At 49.5% G+C, this 24,743-nt stretch overlaps 1 protein-coding gene across 4 annotated transcripts in view; it reads right to left on the minus strand.

Annotated features, from left to right (window-relative positions):
* Window positions 1-24,743, minus strand: part of CLEC16A (C-type lectin domain containing 16A) — a 219,307-nt gene that overhangs the window by 29,500 nt on the left and 165,064 nt on the right. For all 4 annotated transcript variants that reach the window (XM_037151193.2, XM_053672127.1, XM_037151192.2 and 1 more), the window contains exons 19-21: window positions 24,344-24,495; window positions 21,920-22,124; window positions 20,094-20,261 (exon numbers count right to left, since the gene is read on the minus strand). In XM_037151193.2, the coding sequence (XP_037007088.2) occupies window positions 20,094-20,261; window positions 21,920-22,124; window positions 24,344-24,495 (525 nt within the window). The remainder of the gene's footprint in view (window positions 1-20,093; window positions 20,262-21,919; window positions 22,125-24,343; window positions 24,496-24,743) is intronic.

Consider the following 24,743-nt stretch of genomic DNA (forward strand, 5'->3'; position numbering starts at 1 on the left):
CCAGAGAGGGGAGTTGGAGGGTGGGGCACCGGCCTGAAGGTCTACGTGCCAGTTATGGGCAGGGAAGCAGAGGTACATGTAAGAGGTCAAATGTGGGCTCTGAAGATGGACACACTGGTCCAAATCCTAGGTCAAGGCTGACTGCCTGGGCTGAACTACCTTGCTTTCCCTGGGTGCAACATGAAGAAATAATTCCTACTTCACGCACTGTTGTGAGGATTAAGTGACAAGAATGCACACAACCATGCTTAGCACAGGGGCCGTTGTAGAGTAACTGCTCAATAAACAGCAGCTGGCATTCTAAGTCACAGCTCCAGCCACGGCTCTGAGCATTTCTCTCCAGACACCCTTCACGACTTTCTCCCACATGAAAGGACGGGCACAGCGTGCCCTGATCTTCTCCAGGAAATAACGCGGAGCACCGGGGATCATATTTTAAAGAAGTTACTGAAGTGAGTTGGACAGAGTGTCTGACTATCATCTAGCAGCACCGGGAAGTGACTTCCAGAGCAACAAGCAGGTACTGTTCACCTGTTTGTCATCTTAATTCCACAACAAGATTGGCTGCCACTTCAGAGGTTTCCAACAACGCTCACAGCAGTGATTCTAATACCTCCTTTCTTTCCCAGAAGTCATGATTCTGAGGTCAGACCACAAGCAACAGAGATTTCTGGAAAGGTATGAAATGCAAACTTATCTCATAATTTACAGGAAAGAAAAGGGAACAAGAGGCTATTTTACCAGTAAAAACAGAGATTTTTCTTCAAAGTCAAAAAGAAATGGAAAAAAGGAAAATGTTAGGGATGAGGAAGGGTGCCAGGTGAGTCTGGATTGCATCAAGGTTTCCAAGTTATTCCAGAATGTGTTGTGGGTTCCAATTTCTTTTTTTTCACATTTGGACTGCTTTAAGGAAAATGTTGCATAAACGAGACTATTTTATGATCAAAATGGGACATGAGTGAGATAACCTGGACTTTAGAAAAAGATGACAACTTAGTGACAGTCTGTCTAGTTTAGAACTGTTTTTAAAAAATATAACAGCTTTATGGAGATAGAATTCACACACTGCACAATCTACCCACTTAAAAGGTACAATCCCACTCTACTCCCAGAGTTGCACAGCCACCGCTACAATTCGTTTTGGAACCAGCTGTGATCGTAACTGTGGCATGAGGCTCCAAACACATCTACCCCTGACTCTGCTGAGTGAGCCCTTTAAAGACTGCCCACTCCAGGCGCTGCCATTTAGTCTCTTGTATAAGGCATAACACATTTCGTTCTTCACATCAGGCCTGAGCACAAGAAGTTTCCATCCCAACAGAATTCAGCAGAAAAATGCCCTGGGTCCAATTCCTCTTTCCGTGCTCACTGCTAACAAGGGGAGGAGACCTGGGCCATTGTCGGGAGGGAGCCCAGCCAAACCAGTGGCAGGTGTCACGTGGACAGCAATGTGGTCAGTCCTCGGGGATGCGGGCAGCCTGTGGGCTGAGGCATCAAGGCTCTCCCATCCACGTGGGCTGCTGTGTGGGATGGATTCCTGCCCAGCTTTGCTCTTCCACCTCCTCCCAGGTCAATGTCCCTTTCTCAGAGAAGCCTTCCAGATCCCTGTCCTGGTCAGATGCCTTTGTTGTACACTATCCCAGCTCTCAGTCCATTTCTTTAGGGCCCTGGCCACAGTCGGCAGTTCTGGGCTACCTACAGCAAACACAGTGCCTGGGAGCTCCAAAAGGACTAATCTGTTTGGCTCACCTGAGTCCACAGTGAACAATGTGTAGCATGTGAAGAAGGTACTGAAGATCTGCTGGCTTGCTCCATCCACCCATCCATCCATCCACCCATCCACCCATCCATCCACCCATCCATCCACCCATCCATCCATCCATCCATCCACCATCCATCCACCCATCCATCCATCCATCCATCCATCCATCCATCCATCCATCCATCCATCCACCCACCCATCCATCCAGTACTTCCCAAGCACCACCTACCTATATGCCTCCTGGTATAGTTCCAGGAAGCTGGGTGTTTAGCAGTAAACAAAATGTAGTGTCTGCTATCTTGAAATTTACGATTCAGTAACGGGATGGGGTAGGATGGAGAGGCAGGGTGGCGGGGGTGGACACTGAAGAAAATGCTGGGAGGGAATGAGTGCTTTCCCAAGAGAAGTGAGCAGGGCAGGGGGTGTCTGGAGTGTCTGCAGTGGGCAGGGCTGTGATTTACACAGGACAGTCAGAGAGGACCCCCAGCCCTGAGATGAGAGTGCTCCAAGCAGAGACCACCCAGTGCAAGGTGGGGCACATCTGGCAGAGGCCCCCGTGGTTGCTTTGGAGTGGGTCAGAGGGACAGTGGAGAGAGGTGAGGTCAGTCTTAGAAGGGGCAGAGGGACCAGAGTATGTGGGCCCTTGAGGACCACAGTAAGGCATTTGGTTTTCACTGGGAATGAAACAGGAGCCAGTGACAGGTTAAGGCAGAGGATGCATGATCTGACTTACATCTGAAAAGGATCTTTCCAGCTATGGTGCTGAGAAGAGACGGAAGAGGCCAAAATTTTGAAGACCCAAATCAGGAATCAGCAAACCATTTCTACAGGTCAATTCCCTAAATCCAGCAATGGGCCTGTTTTTGGAAGTAAAATTTTACTGGAATGTGGCCACACCCTCATTTGCATATTGTCCATGGCTGCTTGGCTGCTATGGCAGAGTCAGATTGCGACAGAGACCACATGGCTCGCGGAGCCTTAACTGTTTACTACCTGGCTCTTGAAGAAGTTTGCCAATCCCTGGCCTAGGAGACGGGATGTAGGTCACAGGGGACTGGATTCTGGCTGCACTTCCCATGTAACAGCATTGACAGGCTGGGTAAGCTTCGGCTCTGGAGGGGTTGAACCAGTGATTTGGTTTCCAGCTGCTTAGGGGGAAGTCACGTTTTCAGCTGCCTCTTTTCCCCAGCTAAGTGTGGGTAACAGATCCCAAGGGAGGCTCGGCCTGGGGCCAGCCCCTGTGAACAACTGCTTTACTGCTCTGGGGGCTGTGTGTGGTCAGTTTGGGGGGCAGCCTTTAGCCCTTCTGCTTGAACCCTATCAGTGCGCCCCTGGGCCCTCAGATGGAGTCACGGGTCATCCCTGTGTGGTCTCATCTCCTGCTACTCCAGCCCCAAATGGCTCAGGCTGCTTGCAGAACTCAGGTACCCACTGTGTTTTCATAGCCAGGGACGCCCCACATTTAGCCGGATCCATCCATCAAGACCTCCTTCCAGCGCCCGCCGCGCCCTCCATTTCTGGGAAGGCCAGCGCCCTTCTTGGGCTCTCACTCCATCACAACGCAGATGAAAGTATGGAGCACTAGTGGGTTAGGGGTCACCGTCCCCAGGACACTGCGAACTGCTTGAGGGCGGAGACCATCCTAAACCTTCTATGCCCCAGTTCTGGGCACAGCATGGGGCGGAGCAGTGCCCATCATGGGTTTCCTGAAAGCATGACAAACCTTGGAAGAACTGGCATCTCCTGAAACTGAGCCCAGGGCAGCAAATGCCCTGCTCCCTTACTCAGAATCCCCCAGGACCCCAAACTTGCTAGAAGCAGCAGCTCCAATGGAGGGGTGTGTGTGTCTGGGTGTGCATCAGCTCCATGGAGAAGGGACCTCATGCCACACAAGCCCATGGCAAAGTACTCAGTGAACATTTGTGGATTAAAGAAACGACAACCAGGCCATAGCATGTGACCCTAATGCTTACCCAGAACCCTCCTGAAAAGCCACCTAAGAGCAATTCAGTGAGATCTTTTCATCTCCACTAGTGCTGTCAAGATTGGATGAATATTAGAACGGTTAAGAAGCTTCAAAAACACCAGTGCCCCTCTCCTTACTCTGATTTAACTGTGCTGCACTGGTCTGGGACAGTGGGGTTTTTCAAATGCTTTCAGGGTGTCTAGAAATACGAAGCCAATCTGAGGGCCACAGGGTCAGGCTGGTTCAGCGTGGGATGGAACATTGGTGTTGCTGAATCACTGTGTAAGTCCAGCTAAGTCATGCAGCCACCCTGAACCTCAGGAAACCTCAACTGCAAAATAAGTGTACACCTGCCTCTCCCCACTGAGGTTCTGAAGGTATGATAATGAATCCATGGAATGTAGTTGGTACTGCTTGAAGCACAGGTGTCCCATCAATGGGAGCCAGGAGCGCCAGCCCGGTCAATGATGGAACCAGGGGTGCCAGGGGACCAGCGAGACTACTCCCTCCCATCAATGGGGGCCAGGGAGCCTATCCCCTCCTCTCAGTCTGTGCCTTTGTGCTTCCCAGACTCAGGGTCCTCGCACATGACGTCCCCTGCCTGAAACACTTCCTCACCTCCTCATCTGGTCTGCTCCAATGAGTCCTTCCACTATTAGCCCGTAACACCCACTCAGGGAAGCCCTCCCTGATCCCCAGTGGAGAGGGCCAGGTTGCCCATTATCAGCTAATTACTTATTGGTATGATTATTTGAATAGTGCCTGTCACTATGAAAAGAATATAAGCTCCACGTGGCAGGGCCATGAATGTTTGGTTTCCTCATGGCTGTCACCCCAAACGCAAGCACAGCACCTGGCACATAGTAGATGTTCAGTAAATGTTTGTTGAATAAAGGAATGAATGAAAAGACGAACTCCATGGCATATCACTGAAGCCCACCTTTGTGAATCCATAAGGACAAAAAGCTAAAGAAACCCCCAAACTTGCATCACTGAAGGGCTTAACTACTCTGGGTCAGCCCCAGCATCTCCCGGAAACTTTCTAAATTCATCCCTGACCAGCAGTCCTTAAATTCCTGCTGCAGAAGCTCCTGTGCTCAGCTGGCGCACCAGTGTTTTTCATGGCGGATCAGTACCTTATTATTTTTTAAAAAGAGTTCTGGCTGAGAGCCAGCCTGGGCCAGAAAAAGTAGGAGAAAAAGCCGTTGATACATCACACCTATTGGGCAAATGTCACTTGGCTTGCGGGAGCCTAGACAACCACTTAGTGCTGCCGCCAAGCACAGGCATCTCGGCCTGATTTATCAGCAAGCCCTGACAGGCTTGCTCTCTCCGCCCAGTAGTGAAGACGGCAGCTCAGGAGCCACTTGTGAGGGGCTGCAACTGAGACCGTGCTTGCAGCCCCAGCTTCCAACTGATGCTGCCCCAAAGCAAGGCCAAGAATTTCTTTAGATCCCCAGGCTGTGAGTAGGACCCCTGGACACTAGGCTGAGCAGACTGTGGGGTGAGATAGCCTAGGAATGATTTTAGCAACATCAGGTGCCACTGTGTGGCCCGTGGCAAGTTACTTGACTTCTCTGAGCTTCAGCCTTCTCACCTGTTACGTGTGTAGTAACAGGATCTTTCTCCCCAGATTGCTATGACCCTTGATTGTGAAGACATTTAGCCTGATGCTGGCAATGCATGAGCCCCAAGAAACACTCTTCTTCAGGGGTGCCATTCAGACATTTCGATGTCTGAATGGCTCAGGGAGCAGAATGCAAAGCACACCGCCACTTCCTGGAGGCGGGACCTGGCGGTGCACCTCACCTCTTGAGCCTCAGCTTCCCCATGGCACACAGAGATCACAGATGGGTAATGCACTGCCAACCCTGAGGTGCTACACATGTGGGGACAGCACCATCCTCAGGAACAGATCTGCCATGAGGCAAGCCATACCCACACCTGTGGCTGACTGACCACACAAGCCAACATGTAACCCCGCACGCAGTGCCCAGCTGCTCTTGGCCTCTGGGGGACCACAGTGCCCCCGCACTGCTGTCTCCTATCTGCCCCCCACCCAGTAGCCACAATGAACTTAGACAAACATGAATCAGGTCGGGTACTCCCCTGCATAAAGCCCCCCAAGCTGCCCAGAGTTCTCAGGATGAAATCCACCCCCCTACCCCCAGGCCTACCCTGGTGGGCCTTCTCTCCTCCCCGCATCCCTCACTCACTGCATTCCAGCTGTGTGGATCCTCTAGGTGACAGCCCTATCAGGGATGGCCGCCACAGTGCTCTCTGGCACAGGGGTCATCCCATTTCAACATCTGCCTGCCCCGCGTGGCTGCCAGCTGCATGAGGGCAGGCATGGGCCTGCAGAAGGCGCTCAGTGCACACGTGCTGGGAGAATGCACGATGCTTGTGATGGGGCGCAGGCGTCTCCAGTGGCTCCAGCAGGGCAGAAGTCCCCGTGCCTGGCAGAGCCCGAGAGTGCTGGCTAGAATACCTGTGAATGGCCTGTGAAGTGGGCAGCTGGGCTAGCTGTTCTGCAAGGGGCTTGAGTCCTGGCTGGCTACCCTAAGTGAGAGGCCCCAGGCAGGCGCTCTAGCACCCGACTCACTCCCATAGCAGCAGCGGCTACTACAATACTACGCTGGCAGGAAGCACCTACGGAGCACTGGCCCAGGGCTCAGTCCCTACCCCTGTGAAACAGGTCTTATTATCAGCCCCATTTTATAGAAGAGGAAACTGAGGCTAAGGGGCCTTAGAGAACTTCCTGACATCACACATTTGTCAACGGACAGATGTTGACAAAGCCAGATGGGCTGAGTCCAGGGCATGTGCCCCTAACTTCATAGCAATAGCTCCCTGGCAGAGATGTGACATGGTTTAACCAGAATGGTGGCACTTCCGGCACACAGTAGGCGCTCAAGTGCTAGTAGCCTTTAAGTTGCTTGAGGCCAGCAGCTTCCAAGTGGGTGTCTCGGCCAGCACAAAGAGCCCCTCTGTGACTCAGTGGGGACAGGAGTCAGTGTAGGGTAGTTTCTACATTTGCTCTCTGCTGAGCGTGCAGTGAAGAGGTCAGAGAAAGGGGACGATGAGCAGTCCGTGGCCTCCACCAAGCCCGGGCACCGTTTCAGGAAATAAGAACGCTGCTTTGAGCCGGTGGACATTTCCCTGGGGCTTCAGGCTGGAAATTTGGCAAAAAAAAAAAGTGCATTTTTCCAAAACGCCCAAGATTTTATAAATGTCAACTATTTCAGAACATTCTCTAAGTTACTAAGGGTAGTGGCAGAGGTATTTGCAGAGGTTCGTTCCATCAACACTGATTCTTCCTGCTGCCTGGCTGTCCCGATGATTTATGAGGACCTGCTCAATCCAAGAGACTGGAGTGTGCGTGGAACCCAGTGCCTAAGGCCCAACTGTCACCCTGTGAAGTCAACACGCTCAGAAAGCCACAACAAAGGGCAGCTTTAACTCAGATGCTCCACGGAGCCTTTAAGTCAACTTAGCAGGAAAGGAAAGAACACTCAGCAGGCGATAACCTTTTTCTCAGGAAGCAGGTAGGTGAGGCATTCAAAACAGCAGGAGCCTGAGACCAGACACACACACTCTTTCTCCACATCAACTCTGGGACCACAGGCGAGTGCCTGTGCTTTCTGAGTATTACTTGTCCCAGCTCTGGAAGTGGAATTAGTGCCGTGACAGTTTTACACATTTAACTCCTCATTTTATGTGAAACAACTAGCCAGTGCCTCGCACATGCTGGTGTTCAATAAAGGAGACCTTTGTCCTGGAGCCGAGACAAATCTATGATGCTAAAAGTATGCCACAGACACTATGCACCTGAATTTTACCAACTCAACAGCGTTTTGGGTGAAGCCACTGCAAATCACAGTCCACACTTACTACTTCACACGGCTGACGCATTCTCTCCTGAAATCGTGCCATGAGTAGGTGGCTTTCAAGGACTTGAACTCTAGGGACACAGTAAAACAACTCATGGGTCCCAATTTGATGGGCTTCAGACTGTTTTTGTGATTACTCTTGGGCTTAAGTGTGAAGAGATGTCACAAAATAGCCATTCCAGTCACACTGGGATAATATTGACTTGTGGCCCTTTGGGAATTTGAGATGTTAAAAAAAATAGTACTGTGTGTTTTTTGGAGAAGCACGCTTATACAAAGTGCTATGGCTGGACAGCCACAAATAAAGGAAGCTGTATTCTAGTGATGGGATGCTGGCTCCAGAGAGAAAAGAATCATAGAAAGTCATAACCTCAGCAGAGATGCCAGGAGGCAGGAGCAGAAGCCATTGGCGGCTCCAGTGCGCCAAGCTCTGACGTTCTGTCTGGGATGACGAGTCAAGCCATGGGCCAGGGCCTGGAGACCCCTGTGAGCCCCTGGAAATCTTTTTGATCACTGCAGCTCCTGAAGGCCTCCTAGATGGAATAAGATCCATAAGGAATGAGAATTTTGCTGGGTCAGAAGTTGGGAATCATCAAATTGCCCTTGTTAGCTACATTCACAGAGAACATTCATTGGGAAACTAAGGCCCTTTGATATTGTGCCTTGAACTAGCCCTGTGGTGTCCCATTTCCTCCAACCACATACTTTACTGGTCACCAAATCCTGTTAGTTCCACAGCCTAGATATTTCTGGACTCACTTCCTGGTTACTTACCTCAGGGAAATCCTTGCACGAGGGTGCATGGAGGCTCCAAATATTTGTTAAGGACAAAAAAGTTGTCACAACCTACACACCCATTAATGGGGGATTGGCTAAACAGTAGTTTGCCCATGTGATGGACTGCCCTTCAGCAGTCAAAAAATGAATGAAGGTGCTCTTACGGACTTACAAAAAAAATCTAAGACATATTTTTGAGTGAAAATAGCATTCACTCAGGTTAAAGAAAGGCAAGGTAATATTATAGTACAAGTAAAGTATGTAAATACCCAGAAAAAGGTATACAAGGACATACGTCAAGCTGAGGAAGAGGATACATCTGTGGAGAGACTTTTCCTCATTCATAACATGGGCATAGCACCACCTAATGCACGGCTGGTGAGCACCGAGGGAAGGGGTGAGTGTGCCTTGGGTCTTTCTGTCCACCCCCTTCCCCCCTGCCCTTCTTGACTCCTGTCAATCAAAACCTGTGTGCCCTGACTCATCACCCCTCTGCCTTAGAACCTTCAATGACATTTGGTTGCTTTCAGGGTAAAATCCTAACTTTTCAACAGGCTGGAAGCCCTTTGCCATCTGACCCCACCTAGCTTTCCAGCTTCTTGTCACTCCCCTAACCCATGGCCATGCCACCACATGTCACTCCCTCATGCCTTTCTGTACATGCTGTCTTCACCACATCTGCCCCTTTGCTCGACATGACCTGTTTATAAGCTCACCTCCCCTGTCTGGTCCTATCTGTACGCTTGGCACAGCGTTTATTTGATTCACAAGAGACCCCAGCAAACACTTGCTAAATGCACCCTCCCTTTCCTGACTTCAGTTAGTGTATTCGTCATGTACCTACCCTGGAATTCTTGTAGTTGCCATTATTATTTTTAATCTACCCGAGGGTAGTTTTTACTATTGATTTTAGAGCGAGAGGAAGGGGGGAGAGAGAGTGAGAGAGAGACACACACACACATACACAAATGTTGATGCGAGAGAGAAACACTGATTGGTTTGCCTCCTGTATGTGCCCTGACCGGGGATTGAACCCACAACCTTTGGTGTACAGGATGATGCTCCAACCAACTGAGCCAGCCTCCAGGGCCCTTCAGTTGCTTTTAAAAATGCCAGTTCTTCCTTCACCCCGCCTTTTTCCTCTCTTCCTGGTAGTCCCCTACCCTGGGCCCTAGGAGCTGCCATACTTCGAAGAGGCCATCGAGGCCTGAAGAAAAGGGACACGTGGAGGACTCACGGACTCATGTCTCTGTGTGAACGTTCAGCACTGCTATCGTGTCCCCCTCTTCCTACTTTGGTCCTTCTTGCTCTTCGTGGGTCCTCATGAATGAGCAACTCTTCTAGTCATCTGCACACTGAGCAATGCCACCTACTGCACCTCCTTTTCCTGGATCCCAGGATAGGCACTGTGACTGGATTTTAGTAAGTGATTCTCGAATCTCGCTCTGGGGGAGCCCTGGGGTTCCTTGAGCTGGTTGGAGATATTTTAAGGCAAAAATTACATCAAGGTGGCCTTTTCCTACTTCAGAGATAAAATTAACAGCTAGAGTTTTCGGTTTCTGGGTTCTGTCCCACAAATGAGACATCAATCCTTGGTGCTTGTTAATACCTATCTGCTAATAAGAACTTGCAGTTGATAAAATACATGACTCAGCAACAACAACAAAAAACATCAATGGAAAAAGGCTCAGAAAGTTTCTTCCAGTAACTTCATGGACTTTGCCCTTGGATGCAGAAACTTTCACCCATGGCACACGAGCACGTCCTCTGCGGGCTTCCGAGTTCCTGTTTTGCACATGAAATGGGATACGGCAGTCACTCGTGGTGTTCTGTCACCGAGTGGTCTTCAGGACTGGAGGAGGCACCGTGGCTCATGGAGTGGGAAGCAGAATGCGTGGCCTGGTGCGAATGCCAGGCTGGCCACGTGTGAGCTGTGTGGTACTGGGCCAGGTGCTCACTCCCCCTCTCGGAGCTCAGGTTCTTGGCCTGCAGACTGAGGAATGGCACTGGCCTCTTGGGGCTATTGTAAGTTGCAGTGGGAAGTGCCCAGCTCAGGCAGGCGTGGAGAAAATGATGGCAGTCCGTATTTTGGGTGAGCAGGTATATGCTGGGCTGGGCTGTTCTCTTTTGGCCCCAGCCTTGCCCCTAGGAGCTGGGGAGCCGCAGGCAAACCATAGTCAGAATCCTCATGGCCCTTCTGCAGGAGGCAAACTCTGCCCAGGTGTTTTATCAGCACCCAAAGAAGGCTCTTCTGAAATAAGCATATCTGTACAACTTCAGGGTCTCTCTGTTACTTACAGTAGATGGGACTGTTAGATTATCAACCTTGTTTGTGCAAACTTATTTAATGTATAGTCAGGGAACCTATAATTTGGGATCCCTGCGTCAGCCCTGACTAATGACAACAAAAAACACTGAGCGCTGCCAACCTTTCTTGCCTGCTGCACATGTGTGAGGAACCCTTCTGGGCACCTAAGTGAGTTTATTTGCTTTATGCTCATGACAACCTACTGAAGTGGGTGACATTCTCATCCCTGCTTAAAAAAATTGTGGTAAAATACACCTAGGATTTACCACATTAATTACGTTTTACTACAGATCAGTAGTGTTAAGTGCACTGACATTGTTATGCACTGTCCCTATTTTTTATACAGGGAAACGGGCCCAGAGGGGTAAACAAACTGGCCCAAGGCCGTGTAACAAGTATTAGGTGGAGCTGGGCCTTGAACAGGACTGTATGCTCCACGGCCGTGCTAAGCCCTCTCCTTTTGCTGACTCTCTCTCACCTGGGCAAATACTCTGCTGCTGAGAAAAGAACCCCCTCAGAGGATGAACAGAAAGAACAATGATAAAGAACACTGGGGTTTACTTTATGGATACCAGAGGGTCTGAGATTTAGTACTTTTCTATTGTTTCCAATTGTTCTGCAATAAATGTGCTTGACCGGTCCTAAGAAGTTCAGTGATGAGAACTGATGGCAGCTGCCTTCTCTGAGACAGGGACAGCCGTGCATACTTGCTCTGGCACGTACCTGCCCTTTTGCTGCTGTGACGAGGCTGCCCTGCAGGCGCCCGCCTGAGCCTACAGAATATTCCAAGGTCTATCCAAGGTCCAAGGGCAGAGTAAAGCTGGGGTGTTGGTCTCTTCCCACAACCTCCTGCACACCTCTCCACGAGGGACCCAGGGAGTGCTCCCTGCTCTCTGAAACACTGGAAGGCACAGTCACGTCAGCAGTCTGGGGTGCATAATGACCCTGGGAAGTGAGGCAGCACTCAGTTCTTCGGAACTCTTTCTCCTCCCTGCCTCCACGCCCCCAGGAAAAGCTGTCTGGAGCGCGATGGCTGGCTCCGCCTGCTGTGTGCTCTATTTTACAAGGCGAGGGCTCCTCAGACATAAGTGCTGGTGCCTCTATTGGGAAAGTGGCTTTGGGGGCCATGTTCCAGGTGAGGAAACCTTGGGGGCCCTGACTCAGGAATGAGGCTCCTTCCCCGGCAGCGCGCCCAAAGTCCTCGGGCTCTCTCTTCACGTCTTAGCTGGGAGTTCAGAGAAGAGATCTGGCGGGCAGGGACCTGTGGATTCAGCTCAGGGCTGAGTTTTGAGTGAAATCTGGTCTCCACAGCCCTGACCCAACCACTTGGAGGCTGATCTCCTAGAGACCATTGTTAAAAAGCTTTGAAAGGAGCTTAAATACCACCATTTTTGCTCAGGCAGGATTTTTGCTCAAGCCTCATTCCTGCTTTTTGTTCATGATAGGCCAGGAACATGAGGAGTGACCTTCACATGACTGTGAGGTCGAACCTGGTTTGGAGGTGGGGGTTGTGGGAAAAAAGTGTCTTTATGTATCATTGCTTTGTAGGTCTGTCCATGATTCGATGGACGCAGGCTTGGCAATGTGCGAGTGTGTCACGCAGAGGATAGGGAAGGGGAGTGCTCTGTGTACGGCTGGGCTACTCTGAGTGTCTGCTCTCTAAAAAGGGCCTGTCCTGTCAACCTCGGACACGCAGAGGCAAGTGGCAGAAACACTGGGTGAAGCTGCTCAGCCATCAATAATGCCAATCTTGGAGCAAACGGGATTTAGAGGCAGAAAGTGGAGGCAAGGATCTCAGCCGGCCTCGGCCTTGTGTGAGCTCTCTGGCCTTGATCTGAGCCTCAGTCTCTTATCTGTAGAGAAGAGCAACTGATACCAGCTTCCAGAGCTGTTCAGAGGATAGAATGAGTACATACAAAGCACCTGGCACAGCTAATTATTCCGGTCAAACTACGCCCCGCACTTCCAGAAATAGATGACTTTAGATGACTTTTCTGTCTGACACATGCCCAGGGCTGGAGCCGACCATGTGGTTTTGCCTGATACCAGTGAGGCCTTAGGTAGTGGGAACTCACTTCAGATGTGTCAAAAGTCAGTCAAGAATTAAAGGGCATGGTGGTTGGGGCTCAGGGTCTGACCAGGCAGATCTGAGTTCAAAGCCTTGCTCAGAAGAAAGATTTTACTATTTTCCTTTTTTTGCATGTAAAGGAGGACCAGATATCAGATACCCTGCTCCCCAGCTCAATACATTTCACTTACAAAAAAAAAGTCCTCAAGTTTTTGTAACTTACCCCACAGTGGCTGGAGTCTCTGACCAGGGAGCAGAGGGGTATGAGGGGTGAGCAGGGAGTAGGCAGACTGGGGGAAGGTGGCAGGCGGCTCTCCTTCCCGTGTGACTAAAGAAATCGTGTTTTTTGACTTGGGGAGCTGGAAGGAGATAATTGACTTTTATAATTGGAAACGAGAAGAAGAATAGGCCTAAAAAATTCGTTTCTGGGAAACACCGCCAAGAGATGACATTAACACCTAGTGTGTTATCCCGAGGGGGTGAAGTCAGAACCGAGGTCTATGAATTAAACATTGATCCCCCCGCCCCGCCTTCTTTTAGATGTCAGTCGGAGGCTTTGTGGCCAGCTCAGCTGGCTCCAGGCACACTGTAATCTTTGCATTTTTGTTCAGTTACTCGGATGCCAAAAGCTGGCTCTGGAACTGTGCTCCTTTTCCACAGAACTATTAAGTGTTCTGGGTCAGTGACTGATAGGGCGGGTTTGCTCACCTTTGAGAAAGATAACATCTGTGGAAAGCACAGCTTTTCCCCTTGTGCTCAAGGATTTACATGTTTGCCAGAGACAGATGGTGCCATGAACTCAGTAGGACAAGAAGCTGGGACAAGAAGTGAGTAAAGCAGAATTGGTCCCAATGGGATACAGTCCGACTCTGCGGCTGGCACCCTGAGCCCCCATCAACTGGTACAGGTGCCAGACCCAGGAGTAAGCAAGACAGCACCACCCCTGCAGCAGGGTTTACAATCTGGGACAATGATCAAGTCATCCAGCCCGCCTCCACCTGCCAATCCTTGTTTCCGCCTGCCACGGATAGTCACTCAGCACTGCTCTCTCACTGTCAGCAGTCGAGGGCAGGAGGACTGGGGCCCCCAGTGCCTTCCATGCTGGTGCAGGGCAATGAGGCAGAGAGGAAGACAAACAGGGTAACTTCACTCATGGTAAGAGCTCTGAAGACTATGAGAAAACAGTTCCTCAAAAAGTTACATTACCATTTGACCCCGCAATGCCACTCCTAGGTAGACACCCCAAAGAACTGAAAACAGGTGCTCAAACAAAAATTTGTACACACACGCTCATTGTAGCACTATTCACATTTGCCAAAACATAGAACCCACCCAATGGCCACCGATGGGTGACAGAATGGATGACCTAAATGTGGCACATCCATACCAAGGAATATTATTCAGCCATGAAGAGGAACGAAGCTCTGATACCTGCTACAATTTGAATAAACCTTGAAATCATGGTGCTACGTGAAAGAAGCCAGACACAAAAGGCCACATGTTGTATGACCTACAGAAAATATCCAGAATAGATCAATTCGCAGGGACAGAAGGCAGATTAGTGGCTGCCAGAGGCAGGGGACAGAGGGAATGGGAGTGACTGTGTAATGGGTATGAGGTTTTATTAGGGGGTGATGAAAACGTTTTGGAACTAGCAGAGGTGATGGTGCACAAGATTGTGAACTTACTAAATGGCACTAAATTGCATAATTTCAAACAGTTTTAGGTTCTGTGAATTTTATGCCAATTAAAAAACTAAACCAGCTCTTGTACAGAGAAGGATTAGGGGAGTGGGTGGGGCCCTCTGGGAGGGGCCCCAAAGGAGTATCTGAGCAGAGCCCTGATTGCTGAGAAGGAACCAGCCCCATAGAGGGTTCCAGCCAGAGGGAAGCATGAGGACAGAGGTCCTAAATGGGATGAGTTTTCTTCTATGAGGTGCAGACACAAAGCTGGTGCAGCTGAAATGCTGGCGTGTATTATGCAAAGAGAGCCCAGCAGGGAGAAGAGAGAGGGACGGATAGTGGGTGCAGGGCAGGGCAGGGCAGGGCAGCATAGCACAGGCCAGTGAGCCACGGAGCAGGGCTGGGGACAGGTGGTGGAGGATTTTAAGCACTGTCACTGGAGCTAAAAGGCTGGTGATAAACAAGGTGGGGAAGGTTCACTTCTTTGGCCATATCATTAAGCCCCCATCAGTGAGGGCCAGTGGAATCAACTTGCCTGGCTGTCCCACTCAAACCCTGTAATGCCCCCTGGGCTGTAGAGCCCTTCTGTTTAGATCAGAATTAGGAAGAGCCTAGGGAGGACCCGAACGAGAGAGGCGGTGGTGTTCTGCCCAGGAAGGACTCCTGGGAGCCGCCTCCTGGACAGAAGGAGCTCAGGAGCGGAACTTGAGGGGGCTGCTCTGGGAGGCCAGAGCCTGGCCCTGTGACTGGAGGCCGCTGCCCCTGATGACCAGAGTCACTTCTAAGGAGCAGCTTCTGCTCTGGGGTCTGCTGGTCCACTCAGTGTTCATGGAGCAAGGGCCCTAGTGGGCTCATTTGGAAATCCACCCAGCCCCCTCCCCCACTGGCAGTTTCTGGCAATCTGCCGTCACCATGGGTCAGTGGGGATGGATCCTTGAGGGTGCTGCCCATGGAGAACTGTGCCTCAGAGCCAGAGTGTAGAGCCAGTCCTGCCCGCCCCAACACACGGTCACCACTGGCCCCGCCCTCCTAGGCCAGGCACACACACAAGCCTCTGCTCTCTTGGAGCCTGACATTCTGTGGGGGCAACAGCCATTGACATAAAACCGTCCAATAAACAGAGTTTGTGATTTCTTTCCAAGCCAAATGGAAGAAGAAAAATATACCGAAGTGGCTAGTTGTCTATTAGCACTGATTTATATTCTACTTTAATATCTCTTCCAAGGAAATGAAAGGTATATTTTCATCAAATATAATCACTTATAGCTTCTAAAGGGGAGACAAACTGCTCTATGACAATTACTTGGGCCTGCAGATAGAACTGGAAGCTGTGTCATGACAGCGAGAGCTCCTCCAGCAGGCACCCCGAGGTGGGCGGTCAGTGTGGGGACCCCACTCTGCCTGGGGGTCTGCGACAGTGCGGCCTGTGCCAGGGAACACAGCAATACCACCGGGCTCCCAGGCCTGGATGACAGCTCTGAGGACACGGCAACAGAGGCCAGCAGGGGCTGCCCCCAGCCCACTCTCTGGCTTTTGAAAACCTCTAAGAAATGTGAGGCCAGTGAAATTCAGTAAATGTGCAACTGACCCAAGTATACCAACCAGTGCATCTGCCCTCTTGGGACGTATATCTTGCTCACTTTGGTGATGGAAATTAAGCATAAGAATGATGCTTATGATCTTCTGAGCATCATGTTCCTATGTCATGTTCCCAGGTTCCCTCATGTTCCCATGTCAAAGTGCCACAGATTAAACCACCTAACGTCCAGGGACTCAGGGAATTTCCTCTTCTTCCTGGTGTTCACTCAGGGAGAAGGTACCAGGTGGGAACTGCTCCAAGGTTGTGCTCATTCTTCATTCAACAACTAGTAAATGAAGGCACAGAACCAGGTGCTGACACCCAGTCGGGGCAGGACAGACTAGGTTGCCATGGAAGTGACATTCCCCATGGTGGAGAAAAACCATGGTCAGGTACACAGATATGTTGGCCACAAAGAAAATATGTTGCCCACAAGGGTCGCAGAGAAAATGCGAGGTTAATGTGATGGAGGGGAGGGGGTAACCTTTTGGGGGTGGGTGATCAGAAAAGACTTCTTTGAGGAAACTGAGACCTGAGTACTAAATAGGAGGCAGATCTGGAGAAGAACATCTGATGCAAAGGTCCTGAGGCAGGAGAGAGGGTGTGAGAACCATGCGTAGAGTAGTGGTTCTCAAAGAATGGCCTGGGGAACTCTGGGGACCTCCCAGAGTCAGAGCTACTTTCATTAAAATAACAAGGCTGCCCTGGCTGGTGTAACTCAGGGGTTGAGTGCTGGCTCACGAATCAAAGGGTCACTGGTTCGAATCCCAGTCAGGGCACATGCCTGGGTTGTGGGCCAGGTCCCCAGTAGGGGGTATGTGATGTTTGATGTTTCTCTACCTCTCTTTCTCCCTCCCTTCCGCTCTCTAAAACATAAATAAATAAAATCTTTAAAAAAGTAACAAGACAGCATTTTCCTTTTATTTTCATTCTCCCAGGAGTATACAGAAGAGTTTTCCAGAGGTCACATAATGTATGTTATCACAACAGATAGAAAGCAGAAGCAGACACAAGAATCCAGCTGTCTTCTATTAAGCCAGATATTAAAGACATTTGCAAAAATATAAAACATTAAATATTTTTTTGTTTTGAAAAAGGTGGCTGCTTATAAAAAACGTGTTATGTTTACATGTGATGGGTTTATTTTTAAAATATATATAAGTAAATACTTAAAGCATTTCTCAGTTTTCATTTCCAATCCTGCAATGTCAATAAATATAATCCATATAAATCAAAGCTCTTTGGGTCCCTCGATACGTTTTAAAAGAGTATAAATGCACCCTGAAGCCCAAATGTTGGCAAGTGCTGACGTAGAGCGGCAGTTGGGGCTGGTAGGCCCGGGAGGATGCGAGCTGCGTCTGAGGGCCGACCTCACAGGTCACACAGCATCAGTGAAAGAAGTGGAGTGTGTTCTAAGAGCAACTCAGAGCTACTGGAGGGCTGCAGGCAGGGGCGTGGTATGATCTGATTTCTCTTCTAGAAAGATCCCACCAGTTGAGTGGGAGGGAGGGGATGAGACTAACAGCCAGAGAATACTGAGGATGCTGTTGCCACGATCTAGGGAGAGACCCCGGGGCCAGGAGGGGGAGAAAAAGTGTAATACATTCTGTGATCAGAGCAGGCCAGTGGGTGTGGGAGAGGGAAGAGCAGAATTCGGATGATTTCGAGATGCCTGGTGGCTGTGGGGCTGACTACTGAGACAGCAGGTGGTGAGGCTGGTGGGAGCCAGGGAGCGCTCCCCTCCCTCCCTCCCTCTGAATGATACTGACTCTCAATGGTTTCAACTTGTTCTTTAGGTCACATCTCCAGCCCAGGCTAAGGCAGGAGGCGTGCGAGGCCTCTCTAGCCAAGGGCCCAGAACAGTAGATCTGGGAAGCACATCTGCGAGAATGTCCCCATCCCACCCCACACCTGAGTGGCACTTCCAGGGGACAGACACAGCCAAAGGGTGGATGGCTGCCTTCAAGGAACTATCTTGGACTGTCCTAGTTCCAACTGGGCAACCTCACATACCCTGACCCTGGGACCAGCAATAGGACACTGGGCATTCTAGCTGGGCCAACCCCCATGCCAAGCACACCAGTGTAGACATGGCCACACTCCAGCGCCGGATGACTGCACAGCCACCCTGCAGCCCAGGCAGGGTGGGAGAAGCCAGCAGTAAGTCTTTGTAAAGCCTACTGCAAACAGGGAGATGATTATGCAAATACTGAAGAATGTGACATTTGGCTCTATTTATTTACATTTGCCTTGTTTCCAAAAGGATGGATCTGAAATGAGGCCTGAGCTTTTCTCCTTAACCCACTGGATTCCGAGCTGAAAGAAGCCCCAATGACCCTAAAGAAATTATTTCTAAACTAATATTACATGTCAATTATATATCAAAAAATTACAACTAGTGGTGCTTATAAATTTAAAGTAAAATTATAACTGTGCATAAAAAAAAAGAGGAAGGATGGAAGGAAAGAAGGAAGGAAGGGCTGATTTTTTTTACCAGGCCAGTGCGTATTTAGTTAACCTAGACTCATGGTCATCATTTATATTAACTTAGCGACCGTCTCTACAGAACGTGAAACAGCAGGGAGAATGTTTACATCGCACATTTCACAGGTGAAAGCAGGTGGTGCTACAATCAGTCTCATAGCCTAAGACTGGTTTTAAGAATGAGACCAGTCCCTGGGTTGGGTGGAAGCTTGAACTGGTGCACTTTTTCCACAGTGCACGCTGGGATTGCACATATCAAGATGAAAAACTTCCCCTCTGATGGCACACCCGCCACTGGGAATTTACCCCCCAGACACGTCAGATTTGCACAGAGACCCCAAGGGTGTGCACAGTGACACTGGAAGAGCCAAACGGCCATCAATGCTAAATGTTATAAAAGATTTATTGGGTCCCTCCATATAATAGAATACCAGTAGTTAATGAGCATGAAGTCAGTTTATATGTGCTAAAATGTACTGCTGCCCTATCAAGCAAAATGGATGGGAGCAGAATCGCGTATGTTAATAGCTGCAGTGCAAAAACAGACAAGCAAAGGTATGTACGTGACATACAAAGAAACATTTCTGAAAGGATATGCAAGAAATAGTTAAAAGTGGTTACTTGAGGGCAAATTAGACTTATTTTTGATTTTGCCATATCCTGTTTGGATTTTCAAATATCACACGCTTATAGTATATATATTTCTAAAATGAATTAAGCAAATCAAAGAATGAAAACAGAATAAATCAATGGGTGGGGGAGGGGAACTAAGGCCTTGATTTTGGACTGGTTCTTATGGCTGCATTTTGTTCTTAAATCTATAACTGCTTTTGAAAACATTTTGCTACATTTACAACTGAAGCCGGAAACCCTAACTGTGGGGAGGTTAAGTTGCGGGGGCAAAAGGGCCCGCTTCAGCAGTTCTGCAATGAAGAGCCAGGCTCTTTCGAGGGACGGGGGTGCACATGGATTTACTTAAACCACAAGTGTCAGGCAGGAAGGGGAGAGCTCTCCCTCCTGGAGCAGTTCTTTCTGCTCTCAGGGAGCCGACCTTGAACTTTCTATTCATGTTTCTTTGTTGGGAGAGGGGAGGAGGGGGTCAGAGAGGCTCCCAGACAGGAGACACCGGCAGCTGCTCCGTGGGCCGTGGGCCCTTCTTCTGAAGTCTTAGTGCTTCAGGGGGTTGGAGCAGGAACCACACACACTATCTCTTTCTAGTCATCCTACACGGAAAAGGAAATTACTCTTCCACAACCTCATTACTAATCATCTAAGTATTTCCAAGAAATTTCCAAGAAACTTTTTTTCTTAATTCTGAGAAGTCCTTCCACACTCCCAAGAAATCTCTGGAAAACCAAAGCCAGGCGGCAGAACACTGAAGAGAAAGCCAAGATTTCCTTCTGTGGCTTGTGTTTAATTTTGTGCTACACTTTGATAAATTCTAAGAAATTTATCTGGTGCTTCCAAATGGCTAGATTTCTGAGAAGGGAGAAGAAGTTTACACAGGCTCCACAGAGGGAAAGCCCTGGACCCCCCAGTGGAGGGACAACTGGTGGCACAGGGTGGGGCCGGCTCACCTGGCACCTTGTCCACGGACGCGAACACAGAGCGCTGCACTGTGGGGTCACTGCTGCCTCGCCGGCACTGGTCATAGAATCGGAAAGGCAGGTGCTGGGAGGAGGAGGTGGAGCCGAGTCCAAATCCAAGGACTTCAGTGGTTGGCTGGATCGGAAGGTCCAGGAGGGCTGCGTTCAAACAAACCCACGGTCATGCTCAGTGCTTGGGACAGAAATGCAGGCCAGGAGACTTTGGGCAGGGCGGTTTTCGCCAGAGTGGCTGTGGCCCTGTCAGGCATACCCCTTGGCTGAGGCCTAAGCAGGCAACAGGCCGCCTGAAGCTGGGGAAACCAGAGTGACACTACTGGTCCCGCCTGAGTCTCGAAGCACAGCTGGTGCCTGGAGAAGGGTTCAGAAATGGACGCAGGGCCAGGTTTCACCCAGGCTCTGAAACGGGGCCAATTCTGCCCTGAAAGTTCACATCTATGTGTTCATGGGGAAAAGCATGTAAGAGAGAAGACACACACATATGTATGTGTATATTTACCAGTATGTGTTTATCTGTCACAGTTGCTCTCTCCCTTCCATAAACAAATCTCATGATATAGCAATTTCGAGGGGCTTTAAAAAAATCAATAGAAGAAAATACCCAAGGCGTTAGTTCTCACAGTCAATTTATGGCATAATTCTCCATTTTCAAATGAAATATTTAGCCTTCATGCCAGCTGTGAGAAATTGCTTTACATTAAAAAAACCCTCTGAAAATAAATCTTAAAGGAAAGGGCTGAGTGATTTACGTCACTTTGCACATTACAAAATGCTTCTGTAATGATTTTGTAGGCCAAGTCTCAGCTCGGTGAGAAAGAAGAGGAGGACCACACGGAATGCAGGCCTGCGCACGTCCACGGGGCACAAGCGGGAAGTAACAGAGTCCACAACGTCCAGAAACCCTGCTGCTGCCCTCCAGGTCTTTATTTTTAAGTACAGAAAGCTCTCCTCCCCTCCCCCCCTCAGTGGGCTGGAAAGCCCCCAGAGACCACACCAGAATGCACATTAGCACTGGAACTGAAAGGCGTTGGTGTCTTGAGAAAGACTATAATTTTAGTAGTTGATAGAATGCCATTTCCCTAAGAAAAATGCTGTGCTTCCGTCCTGATGAATGGAATGCCCTTATCTCAGTGCCTTTACTTCTAAGAAAGCTGGGGCCTTCCAGACCCTGGGCAGTATAAGGCATCCTCACAAATTCTCCACAATTCCTGGGAAATGGGAAATGACTTCTGATTTCAGGGCTGGGTCCTGGGCCCTCAGCAAGCAGACTGGCCTTTCATAAGCGCTGGGAAGGAATGGGCTTTAGAGCAGGAAGTTCTGCATTTGGGTTCTTCCAACTGGCTGCCTGTGTGATATTGGGCAAGTCACCAAACTTCAGTTTATTCTTCTAAAAAATGGGCAGAACAGGCCCCACTGATCTCAAGGGTTGTTTTAAGAATCAAAGGTGGTAGAGGAATGCCAAGCATTTTATAAACACTGAAGCTGGAGAACAGCCACGTGCAGGAGAGAGAGCTGCTGTCCACACTGACGCCCGTTCACAGTCTCTTCCCTTCCCTGGCTGGGAGAGAGCATCTCCTCTTCCATGCAACCCTAGAGATTCTCTAGAAAGCAAGTACCTAGGAAGTGGGAAAGGCTGCACAGATGCTCACCAAAACACAATTAATTCCTGAACCGTATATGGCCTTTTTGGGAGCAGTAAGGGTGATTCTCAAGGTAAACGTGACCACCACGCTGACAGTCCCGTGGCTGCTTCTGTCCCCAAGGGCTCAGAGGACACTGCACTGGGACCGAACACTCACCCGCTATCCTCTGCATCTTCATGCGTCTTGCCTGGATGCGGCCTTTGGCCAGGCGCTGCTTGGCGATGATGCAGCGGATATGGTCTGAGAAGATGAAGGTGGCCTGGAGGATGGGGAAAGGCTTGGAGTGGGGGCTGGATGCAGGCTTGTGGATGGTGATATTCAGGGCACGGCTGTCATCCTCCACACCGGTCACCTGCATGTCCTGCAAGGGAGGAGATGAAAGAAAATGGTTCATTAGGTTCAGGAGGAGGGTGCCTGCTCGGAAGCTGTGGGATCCATGTCTCATCTATGAGACCTCCACCCCCACCCAATTTGGACTTCGCTTTTGCTCTGAAGGAGACTATCAGCTTCCCAAGCCTAAGACAGTCAAGGATGGACACAATCCAGACCAGGCCTAGCAGGAGCAGACAGCACGGGGGGCACTGAGCGCTCAAAAGGAGCGATGCTGGTGGTGGGGGGGCAACCGCCCATAAGACTCGAGTGAGCTGGTGCATGAAGGGGTGTGCCAGCCTCACCAAGGGGACACGGGAAACCCACCAGTCCAGCTCCAACAGTCTTACTTCTGAGAAGCCAGTGATAACCAAATTTCTATGCTATCTGGCACGAGCTTATACTGACCCACCTACAAACCCATTTCTTCCTTGTTTCTCTGAAGGAGGAGGCATCATTAGCACCCATTTGTATGTCTCTGAAAATTTCCTAGTTATTAAAGGAAAAAGCTACCTCTGAAAAAGAGAAGAGAGGGTCACTTAGCAGGCATCTGAAGAAAACTACATTTGAAAACCAGAGAAGGAACTCGCATATAGCAAGTGTAATAAGGATAAGTCCAATTTAAAATCTCAGAATAGATTTTGTGTACAGAATTTGCTTCCCACAAAGGTTTGAGGTGATTTAAGATAAAAGCCTGAGGCAGGAGACAGACGTGAATGTCAGACGCAATAGAGGAGGCAGGAGAAATGTTGAAAACGGCTCATGAGGGTGGCTGCTGTTCACAGGCGTTCAGTCTGGCCCAGGCTCTGGGAACAGCACCTGCGTGGCCACGTCACACGGGGATCCGATGAGAAACTACACATTTACAACGAGGAGCTGGCGTGGAGCAAAGGCCTGACAAACAGTGGCTACTGGAAGACAACCACAAGAAAAAGGTTTATGTGGCTTTCATTGTCTGATAAAGGACATATATTAATCCTTCGAGGGAGGAAAAACACTTTCCTAATGCTAAATTCTACAGGAAATTGATCATAAGCCTAGATAAATAAGAAGCACTAAGTCACCTAATGGACAACCACTCCCATGGAAGTCTTTTTATAAATAAAAGATCCTTCATAGAGTTGTTTCTCACATCACCCTTGGTGAAAGATATTTCTTAAATGGAAAGACCTTGAAAGAGAGGAGTTTGGGGAAAAGGCTGCCACAGCACCTTCGAACACGTGGGTGGTTCTCTTGGAGATGGCACGCTGCCAGCAGGCCACAGTGTGGAGGGCGGATGTGGGTCGGCCCGAGCAAGGCCCGCCAACAACCAGGCCTGCTCAGCGGGGAAGGGACTGCCTCAGAGCAGGGCGAGTCTCGGGCCGTGAGAGCTTCCTGGACATTCAGGGACTGGGGGCTGATGGAGCTGGGAGCTAGAAAGCTGTTTTCGGCTCTTCTGGTGTGCTTCCTTCAATCACCCAGCTGGCACTAGTCACCGATCATAGAGACAAAGACTGAGAAAATCCAAGCCTCAACTTGGCTTTTGGCAATTTTGAGCCCAGCTCTGCTGGAGAGGGGGTGAGGACAAGGGAACTGTTACACTGCCAGCGGCAACAATCATCTTTGGATGGGAATTTGGCAGTGTCTATGGCCACTGAAAACAGGCATTCCCCAACTTCCTGGGGTCTGCCCAAGCGCACAGGGAAGTAAGGACAACTCAGTTCACAGCAGCACTGTCTGCAAAGGTAAAAAGCTAGAAGCAACCACAGGGCACTAGCATACCCTTCCCTGGTACAGTCAGGCAGCAGTAAGAAAAATACCAGCAAGTCTGCATTTACTAACGTGGTTAGCTCTCCAAGATGTACGTTGAGTGAAAAAAGCAAAGTTTAGAGTACATTCAATGTGACACTATAAAAAATACACATACGCACCCTCTCTCATGTATATATGCACAATTTTAAAAAACAGTGAGGTAGTTATATTTATATATATATTCGGCAGAGAGCAGATCTGGAAGGATTATTGATAATGGGAGGAGTGGACTGTAAGAACTGTGTTTGGGTCAAAGAGAATTTGACCCATACCTGAAAGCTAGTTTAACTTTTTTTAGTAATAATCTGTTTGTGTGGTCTTAGTGTCATTAGAAATTAATTGTGAAGGTGATACTCATGTGTGTCTGTACAGTTGGTACAGTTGGTAGAGAAGAGCCTCTGGAGTTCTTGGCCGTCATACCTGCAGGAGGCCTGCAAACTTGACCACTCCCCAACCAAGCCTGGACACGTCGGGTTCCACCAAGCTCATCTGGTAAATATCGACAGCCAGGAACCGCTGGACCATGCCGCCATCCTTGGTGACCACTGTGCACGCGATCAGGTCACTGTTGTCTGGAAGGAAGGAGATAGCAGCATGAGGCACAGTCCGGCTTCACCAGCCTGCTGGAGACACACATGCCTGAACCGGAGTCCCTCCTCTGAGGCACACTGGGCAACTTTATCTACCTCTCTGGGCTTCAGAGCTCTCATTTGGAAATGGGAGTAATGCCCATCCCTCTCAAAGTTCTATCTGTGAGGCCTGATTTAAAGTACATAAAGCATTAGTTCAATGTTTACTGCATATTAGGTGCTTAAACTGT

This window comes from Artibeus jamaicensis, unplaced genomic scaffold (assembly GCF_021234435.1).
Source record: "Artibeus jamaicensis isolate MK-2021 breed Jamaican fruit bat unplaced genomic scaffold, CSHL_Jam_final contig_729, whole genome shotgun sequence".
In the NCBI taxonomy this organism is placed as follows: domain Eukaryota; kingdom Metazoa; phylum Chordata; class Mammalia; order Chiroptera; family Phyllostomidae; genus Artibeus; species Artibeus jamaicensis.